This window comes from Pteropus alecto, unplaced genomic scaffold (assembly GCF_000325575.1).
Source record: "Pteropus alecto unplaced genomic scaffold, ASM32557v1 scaffold50, whole genome shotgun sequence".
In the NCBI taxonomy this organism is placed as follows: Eukaryota; Metazoa; Chordata; class Mammalia; order Chiroptera; family Pteropodidae; genus Pteropus; species Pteropus alecto.
The window spans coordinates 6385222-6402324 of NW_006431918.1; the positions used below are offsets into that span (position 1 = coordinate 6385222).

Genomic DNA, 17103 nt, shown 5'->3' on the forward strand with positions numbered 1-17103 from the left:
ATCCCCACCCCATCAATTCCTCTCTCCCTGGGTGCTCTCCACCTGCTCTCTCCAGGCATCTGAGGTAGAGAATGGAAGGTGAAAGCCAAACTATTCCAACTGGAAAGATGGTCAGTTAAAATTGAGGTTAGCGTTCAAAATGAGTTTGAGGAACAATGAGTTGTTCCACACAAAGTCTTGGAGCTGACGGGAGCCTCAAGATGATGCAGCTCAAGCTGGACTGGGGCTGTGGGTGGAGGAACTGAGGTGGAGGAAGGTGAGATGTCTGAATCCCGCTGCTAGTCAGCTCTTCTGGATTGGGCTCCAGGGGACCAACCGTGCCTCCTGCCAAGATGCATGGATGAGACCCCTTTTCCCTCAGGGAAAAGCAAGCGGAGCCTAGCCATCCCAATTCCACTGCCTGTAACTCCCACCAGCCCCACAAACATGCCGCTCATACACTTCCCTGAGAGTAATAGTAATCTTGCCTGAGTATTTTCTTGAGCTGCTGAAAGATGATTGTACTGAATTGTTTGCAGTTCAGGAGATGCAGACGGAAAATCTGAAGAGACTCAGTCAGTGAAAGTTCTTTCTGCTGCCTATGTCAGAGCATATGACTCTTCCACTTAAAGACCTTCAGCTGTTCCTCCTTTATGCCCCTGGGACTCTCACTTCAATGTCCTTTCCAGCGGCAGCCTCTCCCATGTGCCCTCCCAACACCACGGGCTCCAGGCCTCTGGGCTCTTGCCCTGAGTTAGTGACAAGTTCTCTTTCTTCTACTTAGTAAACTCCTATATAACCCTGAAGGCTCAGGTGGAACGTCTCCTCCCTGATGTCTCCCCTCACTGCCCTTTTCCTGTAGCTCTGCCTTAACCCCCTATTACACTCCCGTGGACCTAAACTTATGTAAACTCTGCTGTCACTTTGAATCATCATTGTTTCTGTGTCCATATCTTCCACCAGGCTGTGAGCACCTCCAGGAAAAATCCTTTTTTGTTCATCTTTGACTTCCCAAACCTTGTAAGGGTTCAGCATAATTTAGGAGGCAATTATTATTAACAAACACTAAAAAACTAGGATAAATATGAGGTTGATCACAAAATACTGATGAGCTCCTGAAAACAGGTAGTGTAAGAATGTCAGAAGTCAAAATTGACTGCATTTCAGTAGAGAACAGGGATTATCTAGATAATCCAACACACTTATTGGGCCTGTCCTGAATTCCCAAAGTCTGAAAATATAAGAGTGCTCACTTGCAAAAAGCCATATAATCAAAGCTTATGACTTTGAGGATTAGTCAGGAGATAGGCTATTCTAAATTTAAGACTGACTATATATTTTTTAATTAGTTAATGAATATACTTTTGAGCTGTTGGTATCTAAGACTTCAGGATATGAGTTAGTTTATAGGTGTCACACTTGTATTTCCTTGAATTCTTTAAAAAATATTTTAGAGGCGTTTGGAAGGAGAATTCAATCTACTGAACAGCCCAATTCTCTCCCTTGCAAGTATATTCTGGGATATACCTCAAACCAAGCCTTTATTAGCCACAAACAGGCAACATTATCTAATATTATCTAACAATGCGATTACCCAAGACTACATCATTACCTCTGAATCAGTGTCTTTCTCTTTCTATAGATAGAGAGCCTGATGCAGAACTGATTACTGTCCCAAGTAAATATTCCACTTAGAAGTCACCAGGAGAAAAATGAGAAAATAGCTTTTTGGAAATTTTGACCAAACAGATGAGCATAGTTGAAGAGAAAGGCTCTGGGCCTAGGTATCTTGGCTGTTGTAGGATGCTAAGGAAGTTCGGCCTCAAGATGACCTCCGCATTGTGTGAAGAGAGGCAGTGCCATCTCTTTCCTTACCCTGGGCCCTGTCGGTTTCAGCTTAACACTATCAGAAAGCTAAGAGCAACTTCTCAGATACTGAGAGCATGAGATTTATTAGCCGCTCCAAGCAGAATGGTTTGTAAAAAGGAGAGCTAAAGGGCATAGAGCAGAAACGAGGTGGCCGTAACTGTTTCTGTGGCCAGAGTCAAACACTGGGCTTGACAGAGAGGGCTGGGAAATTTTCTGGGCTGTATCAGAAAAGTGAGAACCATATAATTACTGGGCGAATCTTGAGAAGAAAATAAAAAGTAGAAGAAAATACCAGTTGCATAAATGAAGTGGCACTTCCCGACACTGTTCTCATTGTAGTGAATGTGATTGCCACCTGCTACTTCTCAGGACAGTCTCGGCTAAGTAGTAATAATGATGATAGGGAACGTGTACAGTGCTCATTATATGTCAGACGCTGTTCTAAGCACTGTCCATATACTAACTCATTTAATTCTCATAACATCATATATAATGGGTACTATTATTTCTGTTTTACATATGAGAAAAATGAGGCACAGATAGGTTAAGTGATTTGCCCAAGGTCACACAGCTAAGTAGTAAATCTAAGCAAGATTCAGCTTCAGGAGTCTATGCTCTAACCATATGCTATATTACCTTCTGGTTTTCAGGCTATGTGTCTAGTTTCAGGTTTGGAAAAATATGTCTCTGGTGCCTTCCCAACTGTAAATACACACATAAACTCCTGGCTGGACTCTAAGGTTACTTACCACATGTTAATAAAGGAGCTATATTTATTGGTGTGGTCAGAGACAGGAAAAGTAATGGTGAGAGCTGGATCAAACGTTGGCCTGCAGAGGGGAAGGGAGGGGCTGAAAGGTGCAGTGTGAGCAAAGCAGAATCTGGGTATTAGCATAGCTAAAACCAGAAGGGAAACAGAATGCTGAAGTCACAGGGTAAGAGGCTTCGGGGTGTGGGAACCAGGAAGAACAAGCACAGCCTTGCTGTGGGAGAGCCCCAGGACCAAACCCCAAACAAACCAACAAACAAAAACAAGCAGAGGGATTTACTGAGGCTTAAAGTCCCTGTGTGTGTAAAGGGCTGACCCAGGAAACCAGAAGAGGGCAGGATCTTGGCTAAGATGAGCTTAATTCCATAAGGAAACAGTGCGGCCTGCAATTTGCCTCCCTGTGTATAGGTTGCACCACCCGCAGATGTTGGCAAAGGCGTGGAGAAACAGGACTTATGCACCGCTGGTGGGAACAGTCACCGAGTCTGTCCTGCTGCTTGACTCATCCATTAGGCTTTTAATTTCAGTTGTCATGTAATTCATTTCTAGAAATTTTTTTTTATTTCTAGAAAATTCTTCATATATATGATATATATATATATAGTGTTTTTGTTTTACTATTTTATTGTGTTATTTATTTCTTTCATGTCTTTATTTTGAACATATTATCTATTTGATAACTTTAATCTAAGTTTTTGTAGACCTAACTTTGTTGCTTGTGTAACTATCGACTCCCATTCATGATGGAAGTATTGGGGGCACTGAGGGCAGAACCAGGCACACAAAGGCTGATTTACCCTATTTAACAGAACCCCAAATTTTCTGATCCCATCACCAACCTACTGTAAATGCTTAACCAATACAACTCCCATATTGTCACCACAAAAGAGCATTTGGAAGAAACTCAGACGGGGATGTGTTGAGCTTGAGAACCGATGCTTGAACCTCAGGTTTAAATCCCAGCCTTAAGTTGGGAAGCAGGGCAGGCCTCCAAGAGCCACCTGAAGAGGTGCCAAAACCTAGTTAAAAGCGTAAGCCAGCAAACCCGAGTTAGCAGTGGAGCCAAGTTAGTAATCAGAAGCAAGTAATCAAGGAGACAAAAGTGATTGCTAAAGAGAAAAAAATAAACAGAATCAAATTCAAAATCAGAGGAGGGGCCAAGGTCCAAGTGTCAGGATTATGGTGAGATCAGCCTGCGGTAGCGCACCTGACTTTGAACTTTGCCAAAATCATTGTAGCGCGTGTCCTCTCAATCTCTCTCTCTCTCTCTCTCTCCCTACCCTTTTCTTTCCTCCTTCCTTCCCTCTCTTTTTTTTAAATTATGGTCTGGTGTTTTAGCTTCAACTTTTGACCCAATATTTGGAAAGAAGACCCATGAAAGCATTATATAGCCTTTTACGTCCCTAAGGCACAAAAACTTGGTTCTGAGAAATCCCCATACATAGATGCAGCTCTTATGTAGTATTTAAATATAGATGTAGTATTTAAATTTCCTCTACAATCTTTTTGTTTTGTTTTGTTTTGTTTTGCTTTTACATTTCCTGGGCCCTCAGGATTTCCTTGCTTTCTTGATATTTATTTATACATTTAAAAGTTGCTTCATTTATTTTACCCAATATCCTATGTATTGAATATTGGGAGAATTTTTCAGGTTACTAAGTATACCAGAGTATTGGAAAAGGAAATTTTTATATAATCATTCTGGAGAATAGTTTGGAAATATTTAGTCAACTGAAGATGTTCATACCCTTCCGCCCCAACAATTTACTCCTGGGTATGTACCCAAGATCACTCACGAGTGTGCAGCAGAGAGTCGTGGCCAAGAACACCGATTGCAGCATTATTATAAAAATGGGGAAAAAATGGAAACACCCTAAATGTCCATTAATGAAAGAAGGATACATGACACTTAGAATAATCATAGAATGAGATATCATAGAGCAGGTAAAATTAGTGAACTAGAGCCACATGTATCAAGATGAATCAGTCTCAGATGTAATGTTGACCAAAAAAGCCAGTCAAAGATTATTGTGCAGAGAATAATTACACTTAATTAAATTTAAAAGCACACCAAATTATGCTTATGTTGCTCAGAGACACAGGCATATTTGAAAAGTGCAGGACTGCCACATACTAACTTTCGGATAACAGTTACCTTAGGGAGGGAGGGATAGGAGTGGGATCGGGGAGGGGAACAAGGAGGGCTGTAACTGTATCTATAAATTTGTGTTTCTTTCAGGAAATAAACAAGTAGTACAGGGGTCAGCAAACTGAGATCCATAGGCTAAACTCAGTCAGCTTCCTATTTTTTCCCACCCTTGAACTTAGAATGGTTTTTACATTTTTAAATGATTGGTTTTAATGGTTATATAAGAACTTATATCATAGCCTGTATTTTCCTTTGGCTACAAAATCTAAAATTAAGAAATAATTTTTCTAGTCAATGTAGAAAAATTTAAGCTAATTAGTGGTGGGTGCTGTGTTATTTGTTACATTATCCTCTATTTTTTGGTGTATACATTCATAGTGAAAAAGAATGAGAGAGCCTGTGAGTACTTTTCCTAGCTCTCCTGAGTCCTCCATCTTTCCAGAGTTTCCCAATCTCTTTGAAGGACAGTCAACACGTCTTCATTTTCTCACTTTCCATTCATTTATCCTATAGCCCAAAACTTATTTGTTTTCATGACAGATTAAAATTATTTAAAGAATAAAATGAAACTATAGTCATACCTGGATAAATGTGATTTTTAGTTAACCCAGTTTTATTTTATTCCAAAATATTAACTAACTATCCCAAATATTTGAGTTCATGAATACTTCACTTGTGTCTGATCAAACCTAAACAGGAGACAGTGATTGTTGCCCCCTCCTTCCTGTGAAGAGCACGAGGTAGCTGCTTCTGCAGGTGGTACTGAGGAAGTGCTCTCATCATCCTTCCTCCAAAAATATGGTGCAAGTTCAGACCCAGAAAGTTATTTGTTGAGCGGCTTGGTAATTTGCAGAAAGGCCAGGTAGTTAAAACATTCTGGGGAGACTTTTGAAGAGAAAACAAAGGGAAAACAAGTTCCATAGACATTAAATTTCAAGCCAGTGAAAGCGTATTTGAAAACTTTAAAAAGAGGTCAAAATTATGTAACACAAAACTAACGAAAAAATTTGCCTCAGGTGGTGAGGACAGTACAGAGGCATTTCCTGAGAAGTGACGGAGGAGGGTGGTTAGAAAAGAGTCATCTACCTATGAGCCCAGGGTCTGTCCGTGGAGGTGTTTTGGTTCCTTTTCCTTGAAACAAAACAAATGAATTCAGTTTGTTTTGAAATTCGACATTTTTTTCCTATGTTTCTTTGTTTCATGTGAATTAAAACCATCTTTATTATTTCCTACTTCCCCGCCCCATCGTCATTTTCAGAAACAGGAGCCCCGTGGTTACCAGGGTTTGCTGACATTTTTTTCCCCCACTGATAACACTGTTTATTAATTTAAAAATTCACTTATTCTTTTCTAAAAATCGTGCTTGTTTACTTATTTGTTTATGGTTAAAATTGCCAGATTTAGCAAGTAGAAATATAGGATACCCAGTTAAATGTAAATTTCAAGTAAACAAATATTTTTGTTTTTAGTATAAGTGCATCTCATGCAATTTAATGTAACTATAGGACACACAAATGTTGCACGAGACATATTTACACTAAAAAAGTATTTGTTGTTAGTCTTAAATTTAATTGAGTGTCCTGTGTTTTATCTAGTAACTCAATTTATGATTATCTTTTGTCAAAGACCATCCCTGTCTGGGCTTATCAGTAAGACTGCAGACATATTGGCTTTGTAGCCATCTAACAAAAATTAGAAGAATATTTAGGCTGAGTTTTAGATTAATCATTCAAATAACAAGAAACCATTGCTGGAAAAAAAAAGAAAAAAAAAAAACCCAATAATTAGTATAAAACCAGGAATCCAAGAATGGGTTAACTTTAGAGAACTTATAATGCAATTCATCCCATTGAAAACTAAATGAGAAAAAAAATCATATAATTATATAATTAAATGCAGAACAGAGGTCATCAAGAGAGTGAGAACAGCACATCAGTCGCTCAAGCAGTAATGCTAAGATTCCAAGTGCGTGAGCCGTTAGACTGTAGGGGATGGAAGGGCAGGAGTGATTCTCTTTCGAGGTAAAATAGGATCAGACGCCTGTTAAGGGAAATTGCTGATCCTAGAAAATCTCACCCCTCCTCTTGCTCCCCTCAAGCACTTCAGGAACTTACTTTGTTCTTGAGCCTCCTATAAGGAACCTTCAAACAATAAACAGACTCTTGCTCTCTGCTCCACCATAGGCTGACGACGGGGAACTTTTGGTTACATCCTCTCCCCATTCTTCCTGGCGAAGGCACATTAGCCCACATGTCTTTTCCCTGCTTTCCTGTTCTCTGATTTACCACAGACATACGTCTACCACTTAGTTTTTGGTTGTCTCTGTCTTGTTGTTGCCTCTCTGGCAATGCTGAGCATGTGCTGATCTGAGCAAGGGGTGCCAGGCCAGGGTGGGGGGCCTGTGTGAGCCGCAGGAAAGCCTGCCCACTTTACCCACAGGGCAGTGTGTCTCCCTTCCCACTCAGAGGGAAGGTGACATAGGCCAGGGAGAGGGCAGGGCTTGCGAGGAACATATGTTTGCAAGTTACTCTTTTAAACTGTAATTTGAAATTGGCTCTTCAAAAGAAAGAGAGAGAAATATAATAAAAATAGAAAAGTATTCAGGTTAGTAATGATAATAACTTCATGTAATAATCCTTTTTTCTCCCATTTTAAAGCACTTTTGTGTCTATTATCCTAAGGCCAGGGAGAGGGCAGGGCTTGCGAGAAACATATGTTTGCAAGTTACTCTTTTAAACTGTAATTTGAAATTGGCTCTTCAAAAGAAAGAGAGAGAAATATAATAAAAATAGAAAAGTATTCAGGTTAGTAATGATAATAACTTCATGTAATAATCCTTTTTTCTCCCATTTTAAAGCACTTTTGTGTCTATTATCCTAATGATGGTAGGAAGAAGTTTTAAAGGTTAAAAGTGTAAATGTCCAGTAAAAATCTATACATTCCTTTAAACTTCTCGATGCTACAGGCCAGGATAGGATTCCCACGTACAAAGAGAGAGTTGGATGGTGAAAAACTCAGCTTCCCCAGGTGATTGACTTCAAACCAGAGACAGCCTTAGGGTCTGGGCAAGTCTGTTTGGAGATGAGCAAGCTTTCTCTAAAAAAGATATTAAAATAAAACAGAAACAGACATCAGAGCATTGCGGGCCCCCACCGTGGGGCGTGTTTTAATCTGATAGTAAGTTGCTGCTGCAGGTGTGCATGTCTCAAGGCAATGAGGTAAAAATACAACCTGGCTTCCCAAGAAAATTCCCAGAGCAGGTGACTGCATGAGAGCGTTTTACCAGATGACCCTCCTCAAAATAAACAAAAGAAACATTCTTTCAAGGAAACATTTTTTAACATTCTTCCGATGTGAGGCATTGTCACCATCTGATGGCTGAAATGGAAGGGTGTACAAAACGTGGCACCGCTTTACCTTCAGTGCATAAAATCTGCCCTTAACCTTCCACGTGTCGACCTGGCATCTGTTCAACCACCTGTTTGTTCTGACCATAACTTCTTCAGGTGACATATCACGTGAATATCTTCACTTAATGGAAATTGTCAAATACGTGGTACAACAGCACTTACAGTCTTACCTGTTCTGCTCCCAGGGAGAAGTAAGTCGCTTGGCTTTACACCTGAATGCCATGAGAGACACTCTGAATTCCACTTGTCGAAAAATAAACAAACAAATGAAAACAAGAAAACAAGATACCTGAAGTTTCATCATTAGAGATTCATAACTTTAGGTTAAACAGTTCATCTCATTCCCCAGTTTTTTGTTTTTGTTTTTGTTTTTGTTTTTGGTGGCCCGTACAGGGAACAAACCCCAGTATTTTTTTTTTTTTTTAATTTAGATAACTCTTTGAAGGAAAACCATCTTAGATTCCTATTTCTCTTGTGACTAACAATACCTGGAAGGAAGTTGATAGAAGGACGAAGATAACAGTCTCAATAAAAAAAAAAAAAAATGTGAGAGGTGTCACATTTTGCCTCAGACTAATCTGGCCTATTTTACATTTCCTAAACGACTATTTATGAGTGGCCGCTACACAGCAGACAGGATTCCAGGTGTTAGAGACAGATATAGTGTGAAATAATGGAGGAGACAGACAATAAAGCAAGTACAAAAATGATGGTTTCAGATAATAAACAATAAGTTAGTACTGTTTCGAAACCAAGCAAACTAGGGAAAGGGCAGAGCACTTTCTCTATGCCGGAGGGCGTCCCAGTGGCCCAACGCCAAGGGGCGTTCCCCATTGACTTGGCGTTAGCGCCCCCTTTGTCAGACACTGTCACCCTCCCACAGCCAGGCTGGGACGTGATGAGTCTCATAAGGTCATTTGTTCCCAATTTGTTCCAGTTTCGTCCCTGGCCATATCATAGTCAGATTCCATAGGTGCTGAAAATTGATTTTTTGAAAGATATAAGCGCCAAAGAGATAGATGATTTGATGGGTGCATACACCTACTAATTTTGCTCCCAAAGGCTTCTTTCTGTGTAGGCTTCTCCAACCACCTTTAAATCTAATAAGGGCTGTCTCATGAATCACAGCAAATTAGAATAAAGTCAGTTGAGCTGTGATTTAACTCAGTAGTTGTCAACCCTGCATACGTACTTACCGATATCATTTGGGGAGCTTTTAAAATAGACTGCTGCCCAGGCCGGAGCCTCGGATATCCTCAAGTAAACTCATTCAGGTGGAATTTAAAAACCATCATGTGATGCTGGTGCACAGTAAATGTTGGGAACAACAACAAAGGTGACTAATAAATGAAACACAACTCAACGAGATTGTTTGGGCGACTTAGAAGATGGTTTCCAAAGGATGGCTCCCAGATCAGCAGCATCAGCATTTTGCTGGAAACGAACATTCTTGGGCCCCATCCAGACTGAGCAAATCAGAATCTCTGGGAGCAGTGCCCAGCCGTCTGTAAGCACTCCAGGTGGTTCTGAGGCATGCTAGGTTTTGAGCATCACTGGTATAAACCTCCAAGCTGTTCAGTTAGCAGTGACCTTTATGGAGATTTGGCTTTTAAACTCCAGCACGCTCCTCTTAACCAGACTTCTTCGGGAATGCATGACTGTCACAGTTCTCTCTCAATCCATCCTGGCCCGGGTCTCGGGGACTCAGGGTTTCCGTGATGATGTTTATGCTATCGTGTTCTGGTGATAGAGTTAGCAGCTGCTAGGCAAGCCTTTGGCATCCAACTTCCTGACCTCTGGTTCTTTTCCAGGTCACCGAGATGGAGAATAGAAAACAAGAAGGGAGAGTGACTTGGGGTGGCTCAAGGGAAGGCAAGAGTGAGGGGGGTCTGGAGTAGCGGCCGACAGCCTTGGCTGCACACGGGGGTCATCTGGGTATTTTGGTCTAAAGTTTGCAGAGTGGTCTGGGCATCAGGAGTGTTAAAAGGTCGCCTGATGGGCAGCCAGGGCTCAGAACCACTAGAGGACGCCTTGCTTTGGTTTTATCTCATCCTCCTACCACTGGCTCTTTGCCGTATACAGGGGTCGGGTAGGGAGGGGTGGGAAAAGTAGGCAAACTTCTCGGGTTTGGTTTCTTGGAGTCGAGATAAATGAAAGAATGGGGTGTCTGGTTGAGGTCCAACATACTTTGTGATATTCTGAGGCTAATAACATCCTCTCATCCTTGTTTTATTTTATGGTGTAATATCAGTGTGGCAATCTTTTAGTTGGCATATAATACTTTTTATTTTTTTAGCTTTAGAAACTAGAGCATGATTGTGCATTTGTTCCACTTTCAAAAAAAGAGAAGTTTATTAGTTTGCTTCACTGAAAAGCAGAGTCATTTCCACTCAGTGATGATGCTTACAGCAGTGATAACAGCGGCGACGTGCCCCGCTCTGCTGTGGGAGCTATTGGGCTCGCCTCAAGCATCTCCCTCATTTTCACACTTAAAAGGATTCCCCCACGGTTCTTGCCAGATGTGTGAAATATGAGCCCCAGATGTGTTTGCCTGGGTATTGTCGATCATCATTTGTAAGCGACTCTGTACACTGTGCAATTTATTATCCAGTAATTCGAGGATTAAAAGTAAGTGAAGTCTGGAAGTAGTTTCGTCATTCGCATGACCACTCCCTTTATCTCTTAATGTTGCTCCATTATCTGGGCAGAGAAAGAGAAATAATGAGAGCGAGAATTTCTGGGTGTGTTTGCGTTGAGGTTACTTGAGATAACTGTGACTGGACCTCACAAAAAGAAGAGAGGGCTTCGGCCAGACCTGTCACCTCGAGCCCTCACCCCCGGCGATTTCACAGGCAGGTCATACACAGGGTACACAGCCACGCCAAGCCGACCTTCTGTTTTTGACGTATTGTCCTCGTTCTTTCTGCTGCTTTTCTTCTGTACTTTTGCTCGATGATGCCTCTCTTCACTCTCTCATGCGATCCTCTCCATCTTTATCTTCTGCAGCTTCTTCTGCTTTTACCCACAGGTTTCACCCCTTTTACCCTAAAATATTCAATGTCCAAATTTAGAAAAGAACAATAAAGTGAAGAAGTTACATCAGGCATGTCAGTCTCCTGGGAAACAGCAGAAAAACAGATAAGTCTAGAGATGGGGCAAAGAGAATGGGTGGAGAATGGAGGAAATAGCAAATCTACCAATACCTGGCCTATGCGCTGGACTCGGTGAGCTATACAGCGTTTTCACATTTGTGATCTCCTTTGCTCTTTATCCATCATCTTGGGCTAGGCAGAGCCGCGGGCCTCCTTACTCGGCCTTTAGGAAAGGAAGGGCTGGAGAAGTAAGGCCTCTTCCCAGGCCCCATGGCTGGAGAGGGCAGCGCTAGGCCTCAAGCCTCACTCTTCTCGGTCCAAATCCTTCTCTCCACGGTGCCATGGAGACGCCCACAAAGTCCTCACCCAACTCGAGAATCGCTCTGCAAGCTCCAAATCATTTTCCTGAAAGGGAGTTCTGGGTTCCTCCAAAGTGGTCTTTGGCTTCTGTGGTTGTAGTGTCACTTTCACTCAAGATGCATAGCATAGCTCTTACAGGAAATCACCACTGACTGTTATGGGCCTTAGCAAGTGCTTCTTGGAACAAGCTGAGGGCCCGCCTGGTGTCTGAGACTGCACAGCATTATGGGGTCCCACGTCCATCGGGGTAAGAGTTGCCGTTAGCACATGGTTGCAGGAGGAGCCTGTGATGCTTCGGGAAAAGGACCTGAGCTGCCCTTGCCAGCTCCACTGCTCTTGTGACTCTGGCTTCTCTCTGGTTTCCACCTTGGTTTTGTCCACCTCTGGTTTCTTCCCAGCTCTCACCTCTGTTCCCTTGGTGACTCGCTCCTGGTTACCGATTTAATTCTATGGCCCACCCAGTTTTCCAGCTTCCCTTTTGGTGATACGCGATGCTCCCAGCACAAACTCTTGGGGCTGATCCCCAATGTTTTCAACTTTCCCCACTTCCCCATCGGAGGCTCCCTGCACACCCAGCCCTTCCCTGACTTCATCTCTGCCAGTTCTCATTGTGTGAGGACTGGACCGAATCTGTCCTGGAGAAGTTGTGAGGGCAGACCTCCTACAGTAGTTGGATGCTATCGCCCTTTCCCACCGCACCCAGCAACCTCTCCCCCACTCCCCCTCTCCTGAGATACGATGCGGAATAGATCAGCATGTGTTTAAACAGAAAGATGTACAGGGGTGTTTGCTGCAGCAGCATTGGAAATACAAGAAGTGAAAGAAACAAAAGAAATAGAAGTCCAAGAAATACAAGAAATGATGTAAATCTCCATCAACAGGAATAAAAAATCCCTTCCAAATAGTGGGAGGAACAGACAGCTATGTGGATGCAGACGTGGAAGAATCTTCAAGTCAAATTTTAAGTGAAAAAAAGCCAGAGACAGAATATTTAACTTTTGGTACCATTTGTGTTAATGAAAGAAAACAGGAAATGACGCTCATACTCGTATGGGCACAGAGTTTCTCTGGAAGGCAACAGAAACCGCTGCCCCTGGGGAGGCTAACCGAGTAACTGCGTGGTGGTGAAATTTCCCTTCTGAACTTACTACCTATTCAAACATTCTAATGAAAAACAAGATCAAAGCTTTCGAATCGACCTAGAGATGTGAAATCAGATGAGACCTTAGTTGTACAGATCAGAACATTAAGCCATTTAGAGATAAATACTTTATTTAAATTCCCACAATTACTAAGTGACAGAGCTATGACTAAGACCCTTATTGTCATTTGGTACCTATGCTCAAGGGAATGCAGCTTCAAAACCCTAGAGTTAGTAGAATTTACAGCCTAAATGACAGGGTTACACCCCAGGGTGAGACGTTCGAGACTAGGTTTCTTCATCTGTAAAATGTGAGCAAGGAAGTCGTTGTGAAGATTAAATGAGGTAGTGTTCACCCTGGAACCCAGCACACACTAAGTCTTTGATAAACGCCAGTCACTGTTGTTCATTATTTCAGGGCTATTATGGAGTTGGTTGGGGCAAGGACGACTGTGAGGAAGGTTGTAGGAGCGTCCAGAGATGAAGGCATGCAGAGAGAGAAGAAAAATGGAGAGGGAGAGGGAGAGGGGGGTGGGGAGAACACTTGATTCTCATTTATTTAAATAGTCACTAGAAAATTCCATTGAGTAAATGTTTAACATAGAAAACATAGGTTAAGGTATGTGCGAGAGGGATATTGTGGAAAAAATTTCCATCCCCTTTTACTCCAAAAGGCCACTGAGGGCCGTCCGTGACCAGCATCGTCTCTTATGCTGAAAAATAAGTGGGCACGACACAGGGCCATCTGGCGTCCTCTCCATTTCGCTTTCGTTCCCTATTGCCGAAAGCCCTCATTCTTGCCAGCCTATTTCCTTTCCTATTTTCTTTTCTTCAGGGGCTACTGGTCAAGTGGTGACTCAGAGAACTAAGTGTTCCCCTGGGAACTGTTGGCCCTCCGTGGAGAGGCACTGAAAAGATCCCGCATCTTAGGCAGCTTTGCTCATGGAGTCTGGGCCGAGATGCCCAGCGAGAGCCCTGGCAAAGCCGAGGTTTCTGAGAACCGTTCCCCTCCCTTCCCCTTTGGGCCAGAAAGCCACCTCCTTATAGGCTGAGGGGCAAGGATAAGGGGTTCCCCCTCTTGTTCACCACCTCAGGATTTGTAATCATTACATTCCTGCCAGATTCAGCAATTAGCCCTCCAAGGTTCAAAACCTCACTCCTCCACGACAGCTCTGTGAGGGATGGGAAGTTGTGTGACCTCTTTGTCCTAGGTTCTATCTGAAAAAATGATGGGAACAAAATGTGTTAGTTTGGATAAATGGCAGAGAGCACAGGAGTCGGCTCTCAGTAACCCCTTTCACAAAGGTTAGCTCCAAATGGTAGCAGCAGCCAGAGCAGAAGCGGAAGTGGAAGGGGCGTCTGCGTATTCGGAAAAGGTTCGTTAGCACTGGCCCCACTTGTGCATGTGCCGCCCCCCGACCCACACCCCAAACCCCCTTGGACATCTCGTCTTCACTGGCCCGAGTCGCCAGTAAGGAATGCTGTTTGGGCCCAGGAGCTCTGCAGGCAGGGTAACTTTAATGAGGACAGTGTCCTTGTGGCCGGATATCTTTTCCTGATCCAGGATGAGACGTGACATATCAATGTTTTTAACATGTGAGTAATCGATTTACCTTATTTCAAAGACATCAGTGTAGGACAAAGTCATTTAACCCGGACGGCAGAAGCCAACAAATGGTAGATTTTTAAAAATCTTGCTTGTGATGCATACATGTGAAGAGCACCAGTTAGTTATACTCTTAGTCAATAATCAACTCTGATGGTTTGGGGTGGCATTTACCAGTGTGATTATCAAGTGGATTCCCTGGTCTTCGGGAAAACTGAAATGTTTATTTATGTAATCAGAATAATTAGACTGTGATCAAACAAATATTTTTATAAATCAAATCAGAGGAACCTGTTGTCATTACAGTCATGCATGTAAGTAAGGTACCAACGGGCTTGGCTGCGGCCGGGTCAATCGTGCTGTGGAGTGGTGGCCTAACCTGTAGCAACCGGGCGTCGTTTAAAGCAGCCGACTTCTCTGCTTACATAGCACCTTTCACCGTAGAGAGAACTTTCACATAAATTATCTCATTTGATAAGTTTTCTATAGCCTAAACTCACTTGCTGTTTTCCTGCAGTGGGCCCCATCTGAACTATAGGCAACATTACACCATGATAGGATGAAAACTTCCGCCTGCCTTACCATGATCACTACATAGCCAGGTGAGGACAGACTTCTCAAATAATACTCCTTTCCTGTCCTGTGAAGTTCAAACAGAATAAACTTGCTTATAGATTATGAACAAGGAAAGTTCAGGAGATACATTTTACTGAATACATTTAAATATAAGTGTAGTTTCCTAGTCTCTAAATTCCCCTTGAGAATTTTACTTTACAAATGAAATACACATGGTATTTTTATTTGGAATCCAGGGGGATTTCTGTCAGATAATCTCAGAGGGAGACTTAGTTCTCTGCAGAACGTGAGACCTGATGCCGAAATCTAGGCAGTCACCACAATTTCAAAGAATTTTTTTTCCCATCGATGGGTAACCTTCAATCAGGGCACAGTGCATTCCTTTGTATCTACAAGTGTTATGTGGCAAGTACTTACCTTTCAGCAAAAGTGTATTTAAATTTATTCGGAAATGCTATTAAAATATCCCGAGACCCTAGGCAACGTCCTGGAATAGCACACATGACAGGGCAAAGCTTCTCGATGCCTTCGCTTAAACATGTCTAAGCTACGGGGTCAAGGCTACACCGCCTGCGTTTGGGGGAGGTGTCTCTTTGGGCTCTGAGTCCACTTTCAATATACTCCCAGCATGAGCTCCATTTATGTTAAATCGATACTCTGTCGCACTGAACCAGAAGACCAAATACAGCGGATCAAGTTTATCACTGGATGCATGTAGAATAAATTTAAAAATCATTGCAAACATAACCTACTAGCTTTGTCTCCATGGCAATCTTAATTCTGTGTGTGTTACCACAGGTTATTTGGAGGCAACAGAAACGTCAGCGTATATGCCCGTGGGTGAGGAGAGTACAGATGAAGATACTACTATTATAAGTACAATTGCTGCAATGACGACGGAAACGTTAACTGGAAATACGAGTTCAATCCTCATTGAGGAGGAAGATAGTCAGCTAGAGTTTATATTAATGGTGTTGATCCCGTCGATATTACTGGCCCTCCTACTCTTATCAGTGGTACTTATTGTAATAAATTATAAGAGGAAAAAAACTAAACAAGGTAAATATTTTGTGTGTTCCCAAGTCCAGACAATTGCTTCATGTGTTAACGAACAATCAATAAAACAAAATACTTTTCGCTTCTCCACAGTGCCTTCTAGCCAAGGATCTCAGAGTGTTTTACAGACATGTGAGTATTATCCTAACACCCGCTCAGAACTGGAGGTGGGGTAAGAGAAGGAACTGAGAGGTTTTAAAGTTAAGCAATAAGGACTATATAAGATATTAAGTCATGAATGACATATTTTCATGAAGTTTTTCAGAGTTTAAAAATGCTATATTCCTTTCTTTTCTTTTCTTTTCTTTTTAAGGGAATGTTTCAGCTTAAATTGAAATTTAATATACAAAGCTACTAGCTCTATACCTAATCCAGAGGAGGACCCTGTACTATCTTGGCCAATAGGTCAATGTAACATGTCCTTACTTTTGGAGGTGTGGGAAAGGGGTGCAGAGCTTCCACACCCTCTCCAAGTGCACTACTCTCCCCATGGTGATGACATGGTGATGACATCATGCTGATGACAAGGCTGGGGCCAGACAGGGGGCAGGGATGACAAGGCTGGGGACCTTGGGGTCATTCCACAAGAAGAGGATTCTTCTATCTATATTTCTGTCACGGATATTGTTTCTTCCCTGTGCCACATCCCAGTTTGGCCTTGAAAAGGCCTGGATGAAGAAGCGTTGTTCTTGTTTCCATTAAAGCTGTGCTAACTTTGATAAACAAATTCCCAACCTGCTAAAGATTACAATCATCAGTCTGAAACCGATCTCATAGAAAACTCCTTAGGTCAGAGATTCACTCTGAGAGTATTCACTTCCACTTCTACAAGCATCAAACGCCAGGTTTTAGGGGAGTTCTAGATCCAAAACAGACTTGGGTACTTTGGGCTTGTTTTGGTAAAAATGACTCCAATTAAAGTTTTAAGTTGAAGCCCTTAGTCATTCCAAAAATCACTCGAGGGATGAGAATTTCTCTAATAAGATACATATTTATATATTCATACAGAACGCACTGTCTGTCCCTCAGGTCTGTTAACAGGGTACCTCTGGCTTTGAAATCATGCCCTCGCATGCAGGCTTTGCTCATTGCCCTC

At 42.3% G+C, this 17103-nt stretch overlaps 1 protein-coding gene across 1 annotated transcript in view; it reads left to right on the plus strand.

The window, feature by feature from the left end:
* Nucleotides 1–17103, plus strand: part of TMEM154 (transmembrane protein 154) — a 40589-nt gene that overhangs the window by 1106 nt on the left and 22380 nt on the right. The window contains exons 2-3 of the mRNA XM_015600674.2: nt 15750–16010; nt 16101–16139. Of these exons, the coding sequence (XP_015456160.1) occupies nt 15750–16010; nt 16101–16139 (300 nt within the window). The remainder of the gene's footprint in view (nt 1–15749; nt 16011–16100; nt 16140–17103) is intronic.